This window comes from Gossypium hirsutum, unplaced genomic scaffold (assembly GCF_007990345.1).
Source record: "Gossypium hirsutum isolate 1008001.06 unplaced genomic scaffold, Gossypium_hirsutum_v2.1 scaffold_34, whole genome shotgun sequence".
Lineage (NCBI taxonomy): Eukaryota > Viridiplantae > Streptophyta > Magnoliopsida > Malvales > Malvaceae > Gossypium > Gossypium hirsutum.
The window spans coordinates 87,121-106,575 of NW_024402778.1; the positions used below are offsets into that span (position 1 = coordinate 87,121).

General features: G+C 29.5%; 1 protein-coding gene and 1 long non-coding RNA gene across 3 annotated transcripts; one reads left to right on the plus strand and one right to left on the minus strand.

Moving 5' to 3' along the window:
- Positions 1–69: 69 nt before the first annotated feature.
- On the plus strand, positions 70–1,165 carry LOC121226258 (uncharacterized). The gene is made up of 4 exons (XM_041110291.1): positions 70–278; positions 365–486; positions 973–997; positions 1,140–1,165. Exons 1-4 carry the CDS (start codon positions 140–142, stop codon positions 1,163–1,165), a joined length of 312 nt encoding a protein of 103 aa, XP_040966225.1. The 5' UTR covers positions 70–139.
- A 3,469-nt stretch (positions 1,166–4,634) lies between these two features.
- LOC107941945 (uncharacterized) lies at positions 4,635–6,973 on the minus strand. 2 transcript variants are annotated; one of them, XR_001695728.2, is made up of 2 exons: positions 6,057–6,973; positions 4,635–5,162 (listed from the first exon to the last, which is right to left on the minus strand). It is a non-coding gene; the product is annotated as an uncharacterized lncRNA (long non-coding RNA). The 2 variants fall into 2 exon arrangements; XR_001695727.2 differs by lacking the exon at positions 6,057–6,973 and adding an exon at positions 5,700–6,050.
- Between the last annotated feature and the right edge of the window lie 12,482 nt (positions 6,974–19,455).

Genomic DNA, 19,455 nt, shown 5'->3' on the forward strand with positions numbered 1-19,455 from the left:
TTACGAATTATAATGTAGTAAGCTTTTACGATTATCTAATTATATTTACGAATGATGATATTTCAACTATTTTATATGTGATATTATTGTTGTAATTGTATACTAAGTTTTCAACTAATTTATTTGTATTACAGATAAAATGCCTAAAAGAAAAGTGCGATCGCACCTCATTGTTCAAGGTACTCCAAACTCGGCGGAAACAAACAGCACTGAACAACAGACTGCTATTGGATCTTCGAATGTTCCGGTTACACCTGAGGAACCTATAGAAGTTCAAAGTAATTTAACATTTAATTTACATGTGTGTTGACTTCTTGTTTGTTTTTTTTTAAATTTCGTATATTACAATACTTTTATTTTTCAGATGAAACTGGTGGGACGCGGAGAGTTTGCGGACGTATAGTACTGAGCGATTTATATGACCTAGATCCAGTCGAGCGTGTCCAAGTATCCAGTAATAGCTTTGGTCAGCCTGTTGGATCAGAAGCCCGCCTTTTAGCAGGATACATGGGCATTCTAGCACGGAATGCAAATATGTTGCCAATTAACTTCGAGTCATGGCATAAAGTTCCCGAGAGTAACAAGAACCAAGCTCTCGATAACATTAAGGTAACAAAACGTGTATGTTATTTATAATACTTGGGTTTAAGTTTCGTTTACATTTACTTTCTTAAGTTGTGTTTTTTGTAGGCGCGATTTGCTCTAGAGGTCTCCGATGCTTATGTAAAGAAGGCATTGGGAAAAAGATGGAGAGACCATAAGAGCATTTTAAAGAAAGAATATTTTAAAACAAAAACAACACTCAACGAGAGATTACAAAATGTCCCGCCGAGAATGCTGAGGTACCAGTGGGAAGAGGTCGTTAGATTTTGGACTTCGAAGAAAGGAGAGGTATGTGTAACTTATAAAATTTTGTAATTATTTTAGTGTATAGTATTTCCTAATTAACGTACTAATAATTTCATAATGTAGGATCGTGAACAAGTTGGAAAACAAAGTAGGCAGCAACAAAAATTCACTCACACAGCTGGGTCGAAAAGTTTTACGTGTGTAGCTCATGCAGAGGTATTTTGAATTTTTTAATATTGGCAGATATTTATTACTTTCTATCAATTAATGTTTTTACTATTGTATTGTAGGAACTGTCATCCGGTCAAAGAGTTAGACGACTTCAACTTTTTGACATTACACATAGGAAGAAAGATGGAAACCCTATGACTCCTGAAGCTGCAGAAATTATGGTATGTTTGCTTAATACATTTTCACTTGTTTTAATTATTTATAGTGTTTACTTTCTAATGATTTATTTCATTTATTGTAATGCAAATATTGTTAAGTTATGTTGCATTCGGTTTTTTAATATATATTGCGTTCCTAATTATGTGATTTATTTTTTAAGAAAAATTAAAGGATAAAAAGGCGGAGTACGAAGCGATTGCTTCCAGTGATAGTTCTGTTCATATTGACGACATTGATAACCGGATTATCACTGAAGTTTTGGGTCCTGAAAGGTATGGTCGGGTTCGATTTCAAGGATCTTTTGTTAACCCATCCCAATATTTTGGATCTAGCTCGTAACAATATATGCCTTCGGGTAGTCGAGCTGAAGCTAAAGTTCAGAGGTTAAGAGACCAGATGGCTCAGATGCAAGCGACAACAGCTGAGCAAATTACACAACTTAAAGCGGAGGCAACATCGAGAGAAGCTGATGTTCAAAAAAGATATGAAGAACTCCGGCTACAACTTAAAGCAGATGCAGCAACGAGAGAAGCTGAGGTTCAACGAAAGTATTAAGAACTCCAGCAGCAGCTTAGAGCAGATGCGCAGCAAGAGAAGCAGAGGCGGCAGCGAGAGAAAGACAGGCTGCAGCGAGGGAAGCAGAGGCTAAAGCGAGGGAAGTAGAGGCTGCAGCGAGGGAAACAGAGCAGCGTCAAAAGTTCGATGAACTCCAGCAGCAGCTTCAGAGTATGATGAAGATGTTTTAGCAGTCGCAACAGCCGCCGTCTTAGACTATCGTGTAAATATACTTCAATTTTGACTTTTAATTATCATTTTAACTTTTAACATTTTTGTAAGAATAATACGAATTTTATTATATTTATTGATATTTATTATATTATTTGTTTAATATATAGATTTATTACTTTTGGCTGGTTTAGATATGATTTCTTCTGATTTGTTTTTTTACAGGAGGGCTGAAAATATAAAAAACTATTTTACAAATCTGCCAAATTTAGTGGCGTTTTTTAAAAAACGCCACTAAAGGTGCTCGCCTTTAGTGGCGTTTTTGGTAAAAGCGCCGCTATAGATTAAGGTCTTTAGCGACGTTTTTGAGAGAAGCGCCGCTATAGATCAGGGTATTTAGCGGCGTTTTTTGCGGGAAAGCGCCGCTATTGTCAGGGTCTATTGCGGCGCTTACACCACAAACGCCACTAAAGACCCTGATCTATAGCGGCGCTTCTCTCAAAAACGCCGCTAAAGGTATAATAAGTCTTCAGTGGCGCCTCTACTAAAGCGCCGCTAAAGCTCTTAGTCTTCAGCGGCGTTTGTGCTAGAAGCGCCGCTATAGACCAACACCTTTAACGGCGTTTATTTCTAAAAATGCCGCTAAAGTTAGCGGCTTCTGTTGCGGCGCTTATCAAAGCACCGCTAAAAGTATCTGCGGCGCTAAAAAGCGCCGCTAAAGGCCTAAAAAAGCGCCGCTAAAAGCCTGTTTTGGTGTAGTGTTATAAAGTAGTTAGGTATTTTCTTAGAAATTTTGAAATGAATTTTTGGACTATTTCGAAACTTAAATATCTTAAATAATTAAATTATAATTACAAATAATGATAATTTTTTAATTATTTTTTAAGTTCTTTTTATTGTGCATGTTTAGGATTCGTGATTAGATTGAATTGAAACTTTTTATATGTATTATTTTTTATAAATTTTTAATCATTTATTTAATGAATCTAAATGAATTGGTCGAATTGACTGGATCAAGAATTGGTGGTTTAATCAGTTGGATCATTAGTCCGATTTTGCAAACTTTAGTGGCATAATAGGCTAGACTTTTTCAAATTTTCTTTTCTGCATTGTGACATTTATCTCGCCTTCTAAATTAAAATTTTAATAATAAATTTAATATTTTTATTTAGATTTAGATTTATTTATATAAATATTTTTGAGTTTTTTTGTAATAGTAAAATGTATTAAATCTTTCAAAATTGCCATATAAAAATATTTTTTTATAAAATGCTCAAATAAAAGTTATTAAGTTTTAATTCTTCGATATCTTTTCAAGTAGTATTTGATTTAATTATCATTTGCTCTTTCAACATTTATTAGACAATTTTAAAAATATTTTTTATATGAATAATCAAAATTTTAATCTTAATTTCATTATGTAATTTTATTAGAAATATTTTAAAAAATTGTATATAATAATAAAAATAGAGAATGATAGAAAACCAGTGAATGCACCCATTTCTAAATTATATACAAAATATTTAACAGCAATGATTATTTCACCTAATAATAGTATTTAAAATAACTAAATTGAAAAAAGAATTAGAGTGACCAAAACAGGATAAATTTTATTTTAAAGTGACTATTTTATGTTTTTTAGATTTTGATTTACATTTAAAATTGTTTTACAAAAAAAAAACTGAACAATGGAATGCAAGCAAAATAGTCATACAGGAATTGTTTTAACAAAAACCTTTTGAACAATTAAGTGACTTAAATGAAAACTTTAAAGTAATTTAATAATCATTTTATAATTTTTTAAAGTTGAATTATCTAAACTCACTAATAATTTAATAAATTTCAACCTACTTTCCCCTAAAAAATTATTTATATATAATAGTGAAAAATCATGGGTAATTTCTATACCTATTATTATCAAATGATTAAGTTATCCTCTAGGCACAAGGTATATATTATCCAGGCTACTCTCATGGTCAATATTTTTAGGATTGGATCAAATCAATCACCAGTTTTTTATTTCATCAACTATCTCAATACAATTCATATATACTAGTTTCAGTGTCACTTTGTTTAAAATTTATTCGTTTAAGATTTATTTGTGTTTGTATGATTTTATTTCAATATTAGTATGAGATTCATCTATAATTTGTTTGGGTTTGTTTTGTGATTTGTTGTATTGGAATTATGAAAATTAACTTTTTTATATTATATATATATATATATATATATCAAAAGCATGTATGAGGAAATGCCAACTATAGTTCAGAGGTGTGATTCTTGATTATATTAAGGTTCACTACCAATTATTTTGGCATATTCTTATTTCTTATTTCAACCCCACATCCCTATTTGAATATATATATATATATATAATACAATAAAAACAAATAAATCAATAAATTTTATGTATGAGAACAAAAACTTGAATAGCAAATAGTTTAAACTGGCAAAAGTTAAATACCATGTATTTTGATACTGTTAGTCAGGTTCTCTCATTTTGATCTCTCGTCTAGTCATATCCGACGATCGTAAATCACTCATATTCGGACATGAATATAAGAATACAATTCACATAACTTAGGAACACGATGAATGAAACATATTTATATCCAACATATCGAATATTCGACACTCACCCCCTAATACAAAGCTACTAACATTTAACATAAGATTAAAGAGAGAGTTGCATGATTACACAAAGATAAGCAAAGATCCCACAAGTCTCCAATGAAAGGATACGATAATCTGACGACTCTCTAGATACATGAAAATCTACTTGCTCTCAGAATACAAATGCTTAAAGCCACTAGCTATCCCCTCTAAATCACACCCTTACTAAACCGAGAATATAACGTAACCAAGCACAACTCCATTTGGAAGATAAACGATTGTCACCAGTTCCAACATCAAACAGCCCGGATTCTCATGTTGCCAGCTTTGAACTCTGCATGTTAAACAATGCCGGAATTCGACTCGTTCGCCTCTTCCATTGGGCTAAGCTTTTCTCCTGCTAGCATCAAACCTCAAAAAGTACATTTTTCTACTTATTCTATGTTAACATCTTTATTGTTCAGACAAACTAATTCCAGGATTGAAACTAACCGATACTATTTAAGAGATTATCTTCAACGAGCTCAAGATAAGTATTGGATCTTCAGGACGAGCTTCTGCGTTTATCCAATCCGATCCAATTTCTTCAAAGTTAGGAATACATTAGAAAAACATTTTCCTCAATTCAATCCAAACAAAACTCCTAAATATGTTGTTATAAACAGTTTAGATATAAAGAATGGGTTTGCAGTCATCAAAGTATTAGCAAGAATGACAGCCTAAAGATTTTTCTTATAAAAAATTCCCAACTTAATATGTCAAGTTTCTGAGCTGAACAATGTCAGGCAGCAATAGACACTAGCTTTTCTTAAGCATTTTATCAAACAGTTTCTATGCACAATCAGGCTTCAAGCCAACTTGGCCGCAAAATAATGATGTCTGCCTCACGCTTCCACAAGTATCACTCCCAGGTGACACAACACATTCAAACTAATAAATATATTACATTTTTAGAGCAATAAAAACTAACTTTTTAGAACAATAAAGAAGAAGCTAAGAACTTCTTCCTAAACTAAAAGATATATTCAAGCTAAGAACCTTTGACACAACACATTGCTTCTGCTGTTAAAATCGTGGTTTAGGTTGCTAATAAAGTAAAAAAGAACTAAAAAAAATTGTACCTTTGACATTTTTAGAGCAATGAAATAAGTTATATGGCTGCAGAAGTCCATCTTTTCATTAAGCATGTGGGACACCCATGTCCGATGCATACTCAACAGAGTAAAACAGACAGAACCCATAAAACCACTTTTAAGTTGCAATATTAAGTGAGCATAATCCATGAAGCTAATTGTACAAATGCAAAGTAAACAGAGAAGGAACCCGACCTCCAAAATTGCACAAGAAAAATCAGGATAAAATGAGTGAACCATTTGTCGATTTTCCCATCTTGCTAATAATTTATGCCGTATGCTGGTTTCTATAATAAAAGGTTGCATTTAATGAAGTAATAGTCCACATGTAGTCAAGTCACAAACCTTCAACTGATGACCATGCAATTCCGATTCATTTAACAGTAGAGCACTTTGAACAGTAGAGCACTTTGAACAGCATCAACTTCAACAGATTCAACAGAGGAAAATCCTTCAGGTTGACCAAACTTGTCTGTCAAAATTGTTACCCTGAGCAGAAGATTGGAATTGCTGGTGAAGTTCCTCAGGTGTACATGCATAGTCTACCTGATGTTACAAAGACATATAAAGAAATAGAGAGTAAGAGAGATGTACAAAACAATGAGATCATTTATTAATTGTACACCTAAACAGTCTACAAGGACAAAACAGAGCATTGAACTCGCCAAACAAAGCATATGCCAAACTAAATTAATGTTTCCCCTGAATAAGTTGTTAACTACAAATGGGTGAAATTAGTTTGAATCACATCGAACTCGCCATCTGTAATAACTAAGATTTAATTTTTCATGCACATGCACATGGACAAAACAGAGCATTTTCATGCCACACAATATACACAAGCATAAAACCAAATTGGGTTGAAGGGATCAAACTGGTAGAACTACTCTTACATCCTTTGGCCAAACTAAAAAGCATGATCCTAATTTTATTTGAATAAAGAATGATATCAAAAAATTATAGAGAACAGGATCTCAAAAACATCCTGACAAAGCAAATTCCAAGCACCAGCGGGAGGGGAAACAAAAATTTGCAGCTCGAAACCCATGTTAAACCCCTGTTTTGCCAGCCACTTGATTCGCACTCCAAGGGAGACGGACAATGCAAATATCCCAACCGCTTGATTCGTAATTTCGGCAATAACACTCCAAAAAACAATATGTACAATTCAACAACAAAATTTAGCAAAAAAATGGCGATAACCCAGTGATTAAGGTATTAGTCTTCCAGGGAACCTATATTTGAATCAGGTCACTGTTGAATATTGGCAATATCCCACATTAGGAAAAGATAGAAAGGAAGGGGGTTTTGGTTTGTTATATATAGAATCCTTCCCCCTTAGGTTTCATCATCCCAAAATCCAAGTAGCTAATTGTAACTTGGTGTTGATCTTCTCTATTGTAATATTTCTAGAGGAAATATTAATTTTGTAGTGTCCGAGGACGTAAGCTAAATTGGCCGAATCTCGTTATATTCTGGTGTTTTATTTCTCATTTGTTTGCTTATATTTAATAGATTTATGTTGGTTATATTTATTTAGTTATTATTGCTATAAATAACTAAGTGAGTTCTGTCTAGTTGTTGGGTTTTAAGTGGGACCATTTGTGATCCCTCCAATTTAACTGGAAATTTTCTTAGTATAATTGTTGGCATAATAATTATCTAAATATTTCTGATAATATTGTTATTAATATTATCGTCGCTTCCGCAACAGTCACACCTTTTTAGCTTTCCTTTTAATTTGTCCAACTTTGAAAAATTGCAATCATGCTCCAAACTTCGAAAAAATTATAGTAATCCCCCAAATGTTTGTAAACCTTAGGAATTCACACCAATCCAATCCCAACTAGATTTCATATCCCGCTTTATCCGATCTCACACTACCAACTCTCGCTTTATCCAAATTATTAATTGCATCCCACTTTTCTTTCTCAATTTAAAACCGAAAATTGTTCAAAAATATACCTAAAAAGAGATGAGAAAAATCTTGTTTCACTTGATAATTTAAATGAATATAAATACTAAACTTTATTATATACAACGTAGAGTTGTAATGTTTTGGGATAAATTTATCATTCAATAAAAAACATGAATGTGGTAGGGAATTGACTACATTTCGTGATCAATCGTCTATCATTTTCGAGAATACTCGTGAAAAGGAGATATTTTGGGCGGCAAGAGAAAAATCAGGAGAATTGGAGAATTAAGGGTAAAATTGGAATATTGCAAAATTTACTATAAAAGTTAGGACTAAAATGGAATATCTAGAATTCTCTTCATATTTTCTTCATTCTCATCAGCCAAAAAGGTCCTAAGGGTTTATTCAAGCTGGTTTTTCATAATTTTTGCACCAAGTGAGTTAATACTTACCTTTTTCTTGTAATTTTTGTGTTTCTAAGGCTTTTACAACTAGGTCCTATTACTAAATTCATTAGTTTTTTATTTCATGGATGAAATTAAAAGTCACCATGGTTGAGTGCTGTAATTTTATGATGAAATAACATGAAATTTAAGCTTTAATTTGTTTATGAGATGATTTTATTAGGTAATTTCAATAGAAATTGATTTGTAGGACCTAATTGTGAAAAAGTTTGGAATTAATGTCTAGTACTAAAATTATGATTTCCAAAGGTTATAAAGTAGTTTAAAGTGATGGAAAATAGTGTTAATTGAGAAAAATCAGCTCAATTGAGAGGTTAATTGAGCAAAGATGAAATTATCATTTATTGAAAGCTTAGGGGAAAAATGGTAATTAACACCATGCACTAAAACAGTTTGGACAGCAGCAGTAGGTTAACTTTGAAAATTCACCAAAAATTGTAGAAATCGAATTAGAGGATGAAAAAAATATGGCATTAAAGCTTATTAAGTTTAGTTTCTTATAAAAGAAACAGTGTAAGTAATGGAATTGTAAATCTTGAAATATAATAGGTTTTGTGAGACAATGTCAGAATGAATTCGGGTTCCCCTGTTCTGATTTTGAAAAATAATTAAAAATTGTAAAAAAATTATTATGAGTTATAATTCATATTATTAGAATAATTAATGAGTCTATTTTCAAAAGAAACAAACAAGAACATCATCCAAACTTTGTAAAATGAGATAATTAATTTTTAGTGAAGAGGGGTCGGAACTGTCCAATAGTGAAACAGGGGAAATTTTAAAGAATAAACTGTACTTATTTGCTGAACCAAAAATTCTGAAAATTTAATGGTAATAAGATATATGAGTCTAGTTTCGGAGAAAATTAGCGGATCTCAATTTGGAGTTCTGTAACTCAAGATATAAATAATTTAGTGACTGTCACTCAGTGAGACAGCTTTGAATGCACTACAAATAATAATGGAATTATAGAGAATGTTATATATGAACATGAAATGTATTAGATTAATGATTAAATTTATTCATTTATATCCAGAAAATTCAAATACGAAGCTAGATCGAGGAAAAGAACAAGTTCGGGATTAGTAGATTTTTGTTTATGGACAAGTATCGAGGTAAGTTCGTGTAACTTGAATTATATTCTTTAATGCTTGAAATGTATGTTATTGATGTGAATATGATTTGAATGTTCATTGTATGAAAATTTATGAAACATTGATATATTTTATAAAAAGGGGAAGAAATCCCAGTTGAATGGAAGGAAAATTCGATGGATCTCTGAAAAGGAATTGACGGTAAAAAGGATCTAGCCCGGACGGGTGATCCTATCCTGATATAGCCCTCCCGAAGAATATGTGAAAAATGGATTTAGCCCGGACGGGTAATCCGAATTAGGGTCTGAATTTAGCCTGGACTGGTAATTCAGATCCAAGCTCATTAGAGTAATTGTCGTTACAGGGGATTTAGCTTGGACTGGTAATCCCGACAATACTCTATGAGTTTATATTACAGGGGATTTAGCCTGAACTGGTAATCCCACTATAAGGATGAGGTTCGCGGGAGTGTGCTCTCTGAAATGGAAATGTGCGCACATGAATACGAATTGACAGACCCGGATTTGTACACTAAAGTGTACCCCTGAAAATCTATCGAAATTTCAAGAAATTCAACTGGATAAATATGGAAAAATAACAAGAGAATAAAAAATATGGAATTGATGAGTTCATCAATCATTTATCTTTGTAATGAATTTATATTATGTTACTTAACTAATGCAAAAGTTGAGTTTGTATGTGATAGGTTTATGTTTATATGAATTGGATGTGTGCTTGTGTTGTTATGTGATGGTTGTATAAGTATGGTAAGTATAATTCCTGTTGCATGAACTTACTAAGCACAATGTGCTTACCCCGTTCTCTTTCTCCCTGTTTTGTAGTGCTCGGGAGCTCGAAGGTTGGAGTTTAGTCGGAGCTTTATCACACTATCAACCCATATATTTTGGTATTTGAAAATGACTTATTTTGAAAAAAAATGGCATGTATGGACTAAATACTAATATTGCATAGAAATGAATGTTTGTGACTTAGCTATTGGTATGGCTAGAGTAAGTATTACTTTGAGATTTTGCGAAAATTTTCTTATAGCTTCGATTTAATATCAGTTTAGTCCCGATGTATGTTTTGGGCTTCGGAGGCCCATCCAAGGGACGTCATGACATGTTTCGACAAATGAATAGTATTTAAACTCGTAATAATAGAAAACTAATTCGGTAAAATCTAGTAATGCCTCGTACCCTATTCCGGCGACGGATACGGGTAGGGGGTGTATGTAATACCCCAAAAATTTTACAGTGAGATATTATCTTTGATATAATAAATGAGGAAATAAAGTGACAAAAAGGGGAAATTTTGGAGTTATGTCAACATTGGAAAGTATATTATGACATATTAGTTCAAGAAAGGATTAAATCGCAAAAGTGAGAAAAGTTTGTTGCCCAAGAGTAAATACTCAAAATTTGAGGGGTTAAAGTGTAAATATGAAAAAGTTGAAGGACCAATGGTGTAAATATTTTAAGAGTGGAATGATCTAGAAGCTAAGTAAAATGGATGGATTAGGACCAAATTGAAAAAGGTGAAGAATTTTGAGGGACTAAATTGCAATTTTACCAAATTAAGTGATGACTCAAGGATGGAATTTTAAAAGATTATGAAGGGCAAAATGGTCAATTAGAGAGAGAATTCTAGAAGGTAATGATGATGTTGGTGATATTTTTAATTAAATAATTAGATAAATGTTATTTAATTAATATTTTATTAAGATTTTTAGTGTTATTTTATTATTAAATGATTAATATAAAAGGGAGGAAAGATGAAGAGAATTCATCATCTTTCCCATGCACCAACGTGAGAAGAAGAAGAAAGAAAGAAAGAAAGTTTTCTTTTCTTTACAATTTGGTCCTTTTTACCAAAAATCCACCATTTTCACCTAGAATTCAAAGAAATTTCCATAACCACCAAGAGAGAAAATTCATAAGGAGACTATGGGAAGCTAGAATATCAAGTTAGATTCAAGAAATAGAGGCTGGAGGAGAGAGAAAATCAAGCTAAAGATTGAAATCAATAGAGCAAGGTAAGAACATCAAGTTTTCAATATATTTTGAGTTTGATATTATTGAAAAAGTATGAAATTGATGTTATTTTAGGATTTTATTATATAAGGTTCTATGTTCTTGATATGTTAGTGAAGAAAAATAAGAGAAAGTGATGAGAAATACTATAGAGAAAGGGAATAAGGGTGTTATAAATTTAGTAATCAACATTTTGCACTAAAACAGTTATGGACAGCAGCAATAGGCTAACTTTGAAAAATCACTATAAATTTTGGAAATCGAATTAGAGTGTGAAAAAAATATAAAATTAAAGCTTATTGAGTCTAGTTTCTCATAAAAGAAACGATGTAAGCAATGGAATTTTAAATAATGAGATATAATAAATTATGTGAGACAAGGTCAGAATGATTTCGGGTTCCCCTGTTCTGACTTTGGAAAATCATCAAAAATTGAATAAAAATAAATATGAGCTTAAATTTATATGTTTAAAATATTAAATGAGTCTATTTTCAAGAGAAATAAACAGTAATATCATCCGAATCCCGTACAATGAGATAATTAATTTTTAGTGAAGAAGGGTCGAAACTGTCAGACAGCAGAATAGGGATGATTTTAAAGAATAAACTGTACTTATTGGCTAAACTAAAAATTCTGAAAATTTTATAGTAAGAATATATGTGAGTCTAGTTTCAGATAAAATTAGCGTATCTTAATTTGGAGTTCCGTAGCTCAAGATATGAATAATTTAGTGATTATTACTCAAGTGGACAGCTTTGAATGAATATATAAATAAATGGTGAAATTATAGATAATGTTACATATAAGCATGTTTTATACATTGAGGATGTGGAATAGAGTGGAGGAGGAGGAAAAATATATGTGAATATTCAGCTAGTATGAGTTTACTTTAAAATAGCTAATTTACATGTTTTAGGTTCAGGGACTAAATTGAATAAAAGTAAAATTTTAAGGGAAATTTTATAAAAATGTCAAAAATGACCAAATTGCATGAAATGAATTGTTTTATCAGTTAAATTAATAAATTAAATGAAATATTAATTTAGATCAAGATTGAGTGGAAATTTAAGGAAAATGGAAAATTAGCAAAATGTCCCTGAATTTTGGTATTTCTGCAATTTAGCCCGGTAAGTTCGTGTAACTTGAATTATATTCTTAAATGTCAGAAATGTTTGTTATTGATGTGAATATGATTTGAATGTTCATTGTATGAAAATTTATAAAACATTGATATATTTGATAAAAAGGGGAAGAAATCCCAGTTGAATGGAAGGAAAATTCGATGGATCTCTGAAAAGGAATCGATGGTAAAAAGGATCTAGCCCGGACGGGTGATCTTAATATAGCCCTCCCGAAGAATATGTGGAAAAATGGATTTAGCCCGGACGGGTAATCCGAATTAGGGTCTGAATTTAGCCTGGACTGGTAATTCAGATCCAAGCTCATTAGAGTAATTGTCGTTGCAGGGGATTTAGCCTGGACTGGTAATCCCGACAATACTCTACGAGTTTATATTACAGGGGATTTAGCCTGGACTGGTAATCCCACTGTAAGGAATAAGGTTCGCGGGAGTGTGCTCTCTTGCAAGGGATTTAGCCTGGACTGGTAATCCCACTGCAAGGATGAGGTTCGCGGGAGTGTGCTCTCTGAAATGGAAATGTGTACACATGAATATGAAATGACGGACCCGGATTTGTACACTAAAAGTGTACCTTTGAAAATCCATCGAATTTCCAAGAAATTCAACGGGATAAATTTGGTAAATAATAAGGGTAATAGAAAACATGGAATTGAATCATTATTGGAAATACATTATCGAATTTAAAACGCAGTTTGGATTTAACGCGGGATTGAGTACAATCGTTCTGTGCCAAAGGATAAATTGACTGCAAATTACCCAAGTAAACCGAGGTTCAGCATTTGTTGTGGATTTTCGTGTTTATTATCTGTTTAGCTCTCATGAGCTTAAGTTCAGCCTTCGGGCTTCTGAAAACGATTTACTCATATCCGTAAGTCGTTCTTCGATACAGAAAGAAACGGTAAAAGACTTATGTGGTTGAATTGAAAGATTGAAAGATTATTATTGGTATTGATCTAAAATAAATGTAACCATTGATATTTAAATGATATAACGGGTAAAGTTCTGAAGTGAGATAACATGAGTTTGGAATGAACTATTACCGGTATGTACGCGAAATTCATGAAAATGATGGTACATGAAATATCAAAATAATGAAATGAATGATATATGCCTCTGAAGAAACGATAAGAGAATGATATGTATCATGACATGTAAATGTATGATTATCTTTAATATGTTGATACAAGAAAATTATGCATGGTGAGTTTATATGTAATGTGTACAAGTATCCTAACCAGTATTCTTGCTTGATGCTTAGGCAAGTGCCAAGCTAATGGTTGAATGGTATTATGATTATTTATATAATGCATTGAATTGGAAAGTATTTAAGTGAAAATACGCTAGCGCTCACTAAAAAGTGGTAAGGTTTAGATTATGCAATTTCTTATGAAATGACTTATCATGTGATCAATTCGAAAAAGATTGTGGTTAAATGCATAAGCTTGTGACTATGGTTGAATGATATATTTTTGTCTTGAGTGATACGCATAGGAAACGGGAGTGGAAAAGAAACGAAATACTAAGTTCATGCTTGAAGTGTAAAATGACACAAAAAGGGGACGTTAAGTTAAACGATAAATATGTATTAGTATTTAACTTTATGAAATTGAACTGTACGTGAATTAAATAAATTATTGTGGTATTGAAATGTATATTGAATTGAATAGTGAACATGAGAATCGTGAATTAAATGAAATGGAAATAAAGTATTGGATTGCATGAGTATGTATTGGGTCTCAGATGCCCTATTTGTCACAAATATAGTATTTTGAAGTTATAACGTGAAGATTTATAAAATCATATTAAAAATTTGAAGAGTTTAAATTTGAATGAAATTTTATAATTCGGGTTAACATGTTTATAAGTGTATGTGTTCTAGTAATGCCTCGTACCCTATTCCGGTGTCGAATACAGGTAAGGGGTGTTACAGTGTTACATGACAGTTCATTCCTACTTCTTCGATCAAAGGATGCTCAAATTCTAGGTATGATTTGGTTTCATTGTTTCTTTGTTCATGATTGATTTGGGTTTGTATGATTTGATTCAATATTACTTCGGGATTCATCTATGATTTGTTTGGGTTTGTAAGATTTGAATTATTTCTTATTTAAATTATCTTAATTAATTTAATTATTCTCAACAGTACTTTTGAGCTTAGTTTGCAGAACCCATAATTCAAACACCCAATAAAATGCTGAAATAAAATTTATTAAGTTTTAATTCTTTTATATTTTTTCAAGTAATATTTGATTTAATTATCATTTACCCTTTCAACATATATTGGACAATTTTTAAAAAATAATTTTGTATATGAGTAATTTAAAAGTTTAATCTTAATTTGAGAATATATTTATCTATTAACTGTCAACAATTTTTTTAAGAAAATTAAAACAAACACCAAAATTATATATAATAATAAAAATAGAAAAGGAGTGAATGGACCCATTTCTATACTATATATTATCCAGGCTGCTCTTCTCAAGGTCTTTGGGTGTAGATGAACTCACCTCGTCTCATCAAAATAAAAAATAAAAAAATTATTATGTCAATAACTCATGAGAAGAAAACGAAATATTTAACCCAGTGATTATTTTATAAAATTATTTTAATTAAAATAATTAAATTGAGAAAAAAATTAGAGTTATCAAAATAGGGTAGATCTTATTTTAAAGTAACTATTTTATGTTGTTTAGATTTTGATTCATAATTCGTAAGGTTTAAAATTGTTTCATGAAAAAAAACTGAACAGTGGAAAAAAAAAAGGAGAGTGAAAGCTTTCGCTGTGTAAATAAAGAAGCTATACAGTAATGATTTAAAAAAAAAACCATTCGAATAATTAAGTGACTTATATGAAACTTTTAGAATACTTCAATAATCATTTTATAAACGTAAGCTTACTAATAGTTTAGAAACCTTAAGTGTAATTTTTCCTAAAAAAAATATTTATAACAACTAAAACATATGAGCATCAAAATTCCTTTTGCCATGAATATCTTAAACCCATGAATAATCTAATTTGCAAATAAAAGAAAAGAATAATTTTTACTTTTTTATTTAATTGTCTCTTCTTTTATGAAATTTCGTGTTTTTTTAATTGATATGTTTTCGGATTAATCTCTTTAAGTATATCGTACGTTTGATGCATTAATTGTTTTTAACTATGATATAAAAGTAAATATATATATAAAAAACATATTATAAATGAAATAAAATATATAAATTATTAAAAATTTCCAAAAGAAAACATTAATAATTATTAAAATAACAAAAAATAAAAATTCTGAAATTCTGAAAAATTATTAGAAATATAGAAAATTATTAAAATTGTTAATAAAATTTACAAAATAATTACCAAAACTAACATTCTTTGTGCTTACAGTGAATCAAAGCACAATACTTTAATTTTTTATTTTTAAAAGTCTCAAATATGCGACTTTCCCATATACCTTACTTCCTACAATTAACTCTAATTTAATTAATCCATCATATGAAGTTAATTCATAATTTTATATTTTACAAATAAAAATATATGAATTAAAGTTGATAATTTTTCAATCTACTTTTATAAGAGATTGAAATTGAATCCAATGAAAATAAATGTTGACGTTTTCAAGGATTTTAACCTTTGTTTTATAATAGTGAACTTATTAAAAATATCCTATAGTGATGATATTATCTCTTAATTTTTCATTCCATCTTTATAAGTCCTTCTCATAATTAGATATATAAGAATATATAAATAACAATAATATCGAATAAAACATACAAGCATAACAATTGCTTATGGGTTTCGATTGTTGTCCATGCATTCATGGCATGATTAAATAATCTTAAACCCGTAAAGAATCAAAGTAATTACCTAATTTACAAATAAAAGAAAAGAACAATTTTTACTTTAATAAAGAAATCAAAGTATTATTCTTATAGAAATGCTTTACTTTGTTAGGATCTTTTTTATAACATATAAACTTTACTTTGTATTTATTATCTTTTCTTTTAAGAAATTTTTTACTTTGTTGAATTGATATCAAATTCTTTGCATATATCATACATTTGATGTATTAAAAAATTTTAATTATGATGTAAAGACTACAATTAAAGGGTCTTTAAAAGCCTCTGAATTTTTTTAGAAGATAATCAAGTCTTTATATATATATTTACATTCAATTGAGCCGTTGAACGTTAAAATTTTGATTTATTAAACCATTTGATTGTTAAAATTAATGGTCAACTGTTAAAAGAGTAATGATAGCTATTTTTAGAGGTTGATTTCACCACGTGGCACATTAGGTTTGTGCCATGCAATGAAATAGGACATTTTATATTAAAAATCATATAAATATCTACAAATTAAAAACATTATAAATGGAATAAATTGTAAAATTATTAAAAATTGAAAGTTTTTAATAAATATTAAGAAACATAAATATATATAAATTACAAAAAATAAAAATATTCATGTATTTATGGCATGATTAAGTAATCTTAAACCCACAAATAATCAAAGTAGTTGCCAAATTTATAAATAAAAAAATAATTTTTATACTTTCTTTAAGCCCTTATACTCTTTTTTTAAAATTCAATTGAGTTATTGAACGTTAAAATGTCAATTTATTGACTATTTAACTGTTAAAGTTAACTCTCAATCGTTAAAGAGTAACGATAACTATTTTTAAAGGTTGTTTTCGCCACGTGGCACACGAGGATTGTGCTGTGTAGCAAAATATGATATTTTATATTAAAAATAATACAAATATACACAAATTTAAAATATTATAAATGTATAAAAGTATATAAAAGTACAAAAAAATAAAAACATATTATAAATGAAAAATTATATAAATTATTAAAAATTACCAAAAAAACATTAATAATTATTAAAATAACAAAAAGTATATGTAAATTACAAAAAAATTTTAAAATTATGAAAAATATTTAAAAATATAGGAAATTATTAAAATTGTTAATAAAATTTACAAAATATTATAAACAAAATTTAATTTTGTTAGTGGCAGAGCAAAGCAATGAAGGTCTCAAAGCTCACTGCGATGGATGTGGGGAACTGCTTTCAGCTCCATGCTTCACTTGTATTCATTGCAATTATCACATTCACAAACAATGTGCAGAGGCACCCCTTTACCTTCAGAATCACCCTTTCCATCCCCAGCACTCATACCATTATCTTTTTCTTCAACAAAGGCCAGATCCTAGTGATTACTGGGTATATGGTTGTGCATTATGCAAGGAAAAACGTAACATGTTTTTTTATCAATGTAATTGCCATTATTTGATCAAAGGAGTTCACAAAGGATTTGGCATTTTATTCCTACTTCTTTGATGAAAGGATGCTCGAACTCTAAGTGTGATTTGGTTTCATTGTTACTTTGTTTAAGATCAATTTGGTTTTGTATGATTTGATTTCAATGTTACTTTGGGATTCATCTATGATTTGTTTGGGTTTGTAAGATTTAAATTATTTCTTATTTCAATTATCTTAATTGATTTAATTATTTTCAACAGTATTGATTTATGGATTTTAGAAGCCACCAATTTCTGGAATGGGCTTCCTACTAATAAATAATTTTTTTTTTGGGACTAGAATAAACAAATTTGAAATATTACAAAAATTATGTTGATGTAATCTCTTTAAATTTCATTGCTTACACATTAATATATCAAAATTGAAATTAAGTCTTGAAGAATAAGGCATGCTTCCTTTTAGTTACCAAAACTAACATTCTTTTTGCTTACAGTGAAGCAAAGCAAAATTCTTTAATTTTTTCTTATTGAAAGTCTCAAATATCCGACTTTCCTATATACCTTACTTCCTATCATTTACTCTAATTTAATTAATCCATCATATAAAATTAATTCATAATTTTATATTTTACAAATAAAAATAGATTTATTAAAGTTCATAATTTTTCAATCTACTTTTATAAGAGATTGAAATTGAATCCAATGAAAATAAATGTTGATGTTTTCAAGGAATTTAACATTTGTTTTATAATAGTGAACTTATTAAAAATATCCTATGGTGATGATATTATCTCTTAATTTTTCATTCCATATTTATAAGTCCTTTTCATAATTATTTTTTTCTTTCATCACATTAATCACTAAACTCAATTAGATATATAAGAATATATAAATAACAATATATAATATCGAATAAAACATACAAGCATAACAATTGCTTATGGGTCTCGATTGTTGTCCATACATTCATGGCATGATTAAATAATCTTAAACCCGTAAAGAATCAAAGTAGTTACCTAACTTACAAATAAAAGAAAAGAACAATTTTTAGTTTAATAAAGAAAGCAAAGTATTATTCTTATAGAAATGCTTTACTTTGTTAGGATCCTTTTTATAACATATAAATTTTACTTTGTATTTATTATCTTTTCTTTTAAGAATTTTTTTACTTTGTTGAATTGATATCAAATTCTTTGCATATATCATACGTTTGATGTATTAAAAATTTTTAATTATGACATAAAGACTACGGTCAAAGGGTCTTTAAAAGCCTCTGAATTTTTTCAGAAGATAATCAAGTCTTTATATATATATTTGCATTCAATTGAGCCGTTGAACGTTAAAATTTTGATTTATTAAACCATTTTATTGTTAAAGTTAATGGTCAACTGTTAAATGAGTAATGATAGCTATTTTTAGAGGTTGTTTTCACCACGTGGCACATCAGGTTTGTGCCATGCAATGGAATAGGACATTTTATATTAAAAATCATATAAATATCTACAAATTAAAAACATTATAAGTGGAGTAAATTATAAATTATTAAAAATTGAAATTTTTTAATAAATATTAAGAAAACATAAATATATATAAATTACAAAAATAAAAATATTCATGTATTTATGGCATGATTAAGTAATCTTAAACCCACAAATAATCAAAGTAGTTGCCAAATTTATAAATAAAAAAATAATTTTTATACTTTTTTTAAGCCCTTATACTTTTTTTTTAAAATTCAATTGAGTTATTGAATGTTAAAATTTCAATTTATTGACTATTTAACCGTTAAAGAGTAACGATAACTATTTTTAAAGGTTGTTTTTGCCATGTGGCAC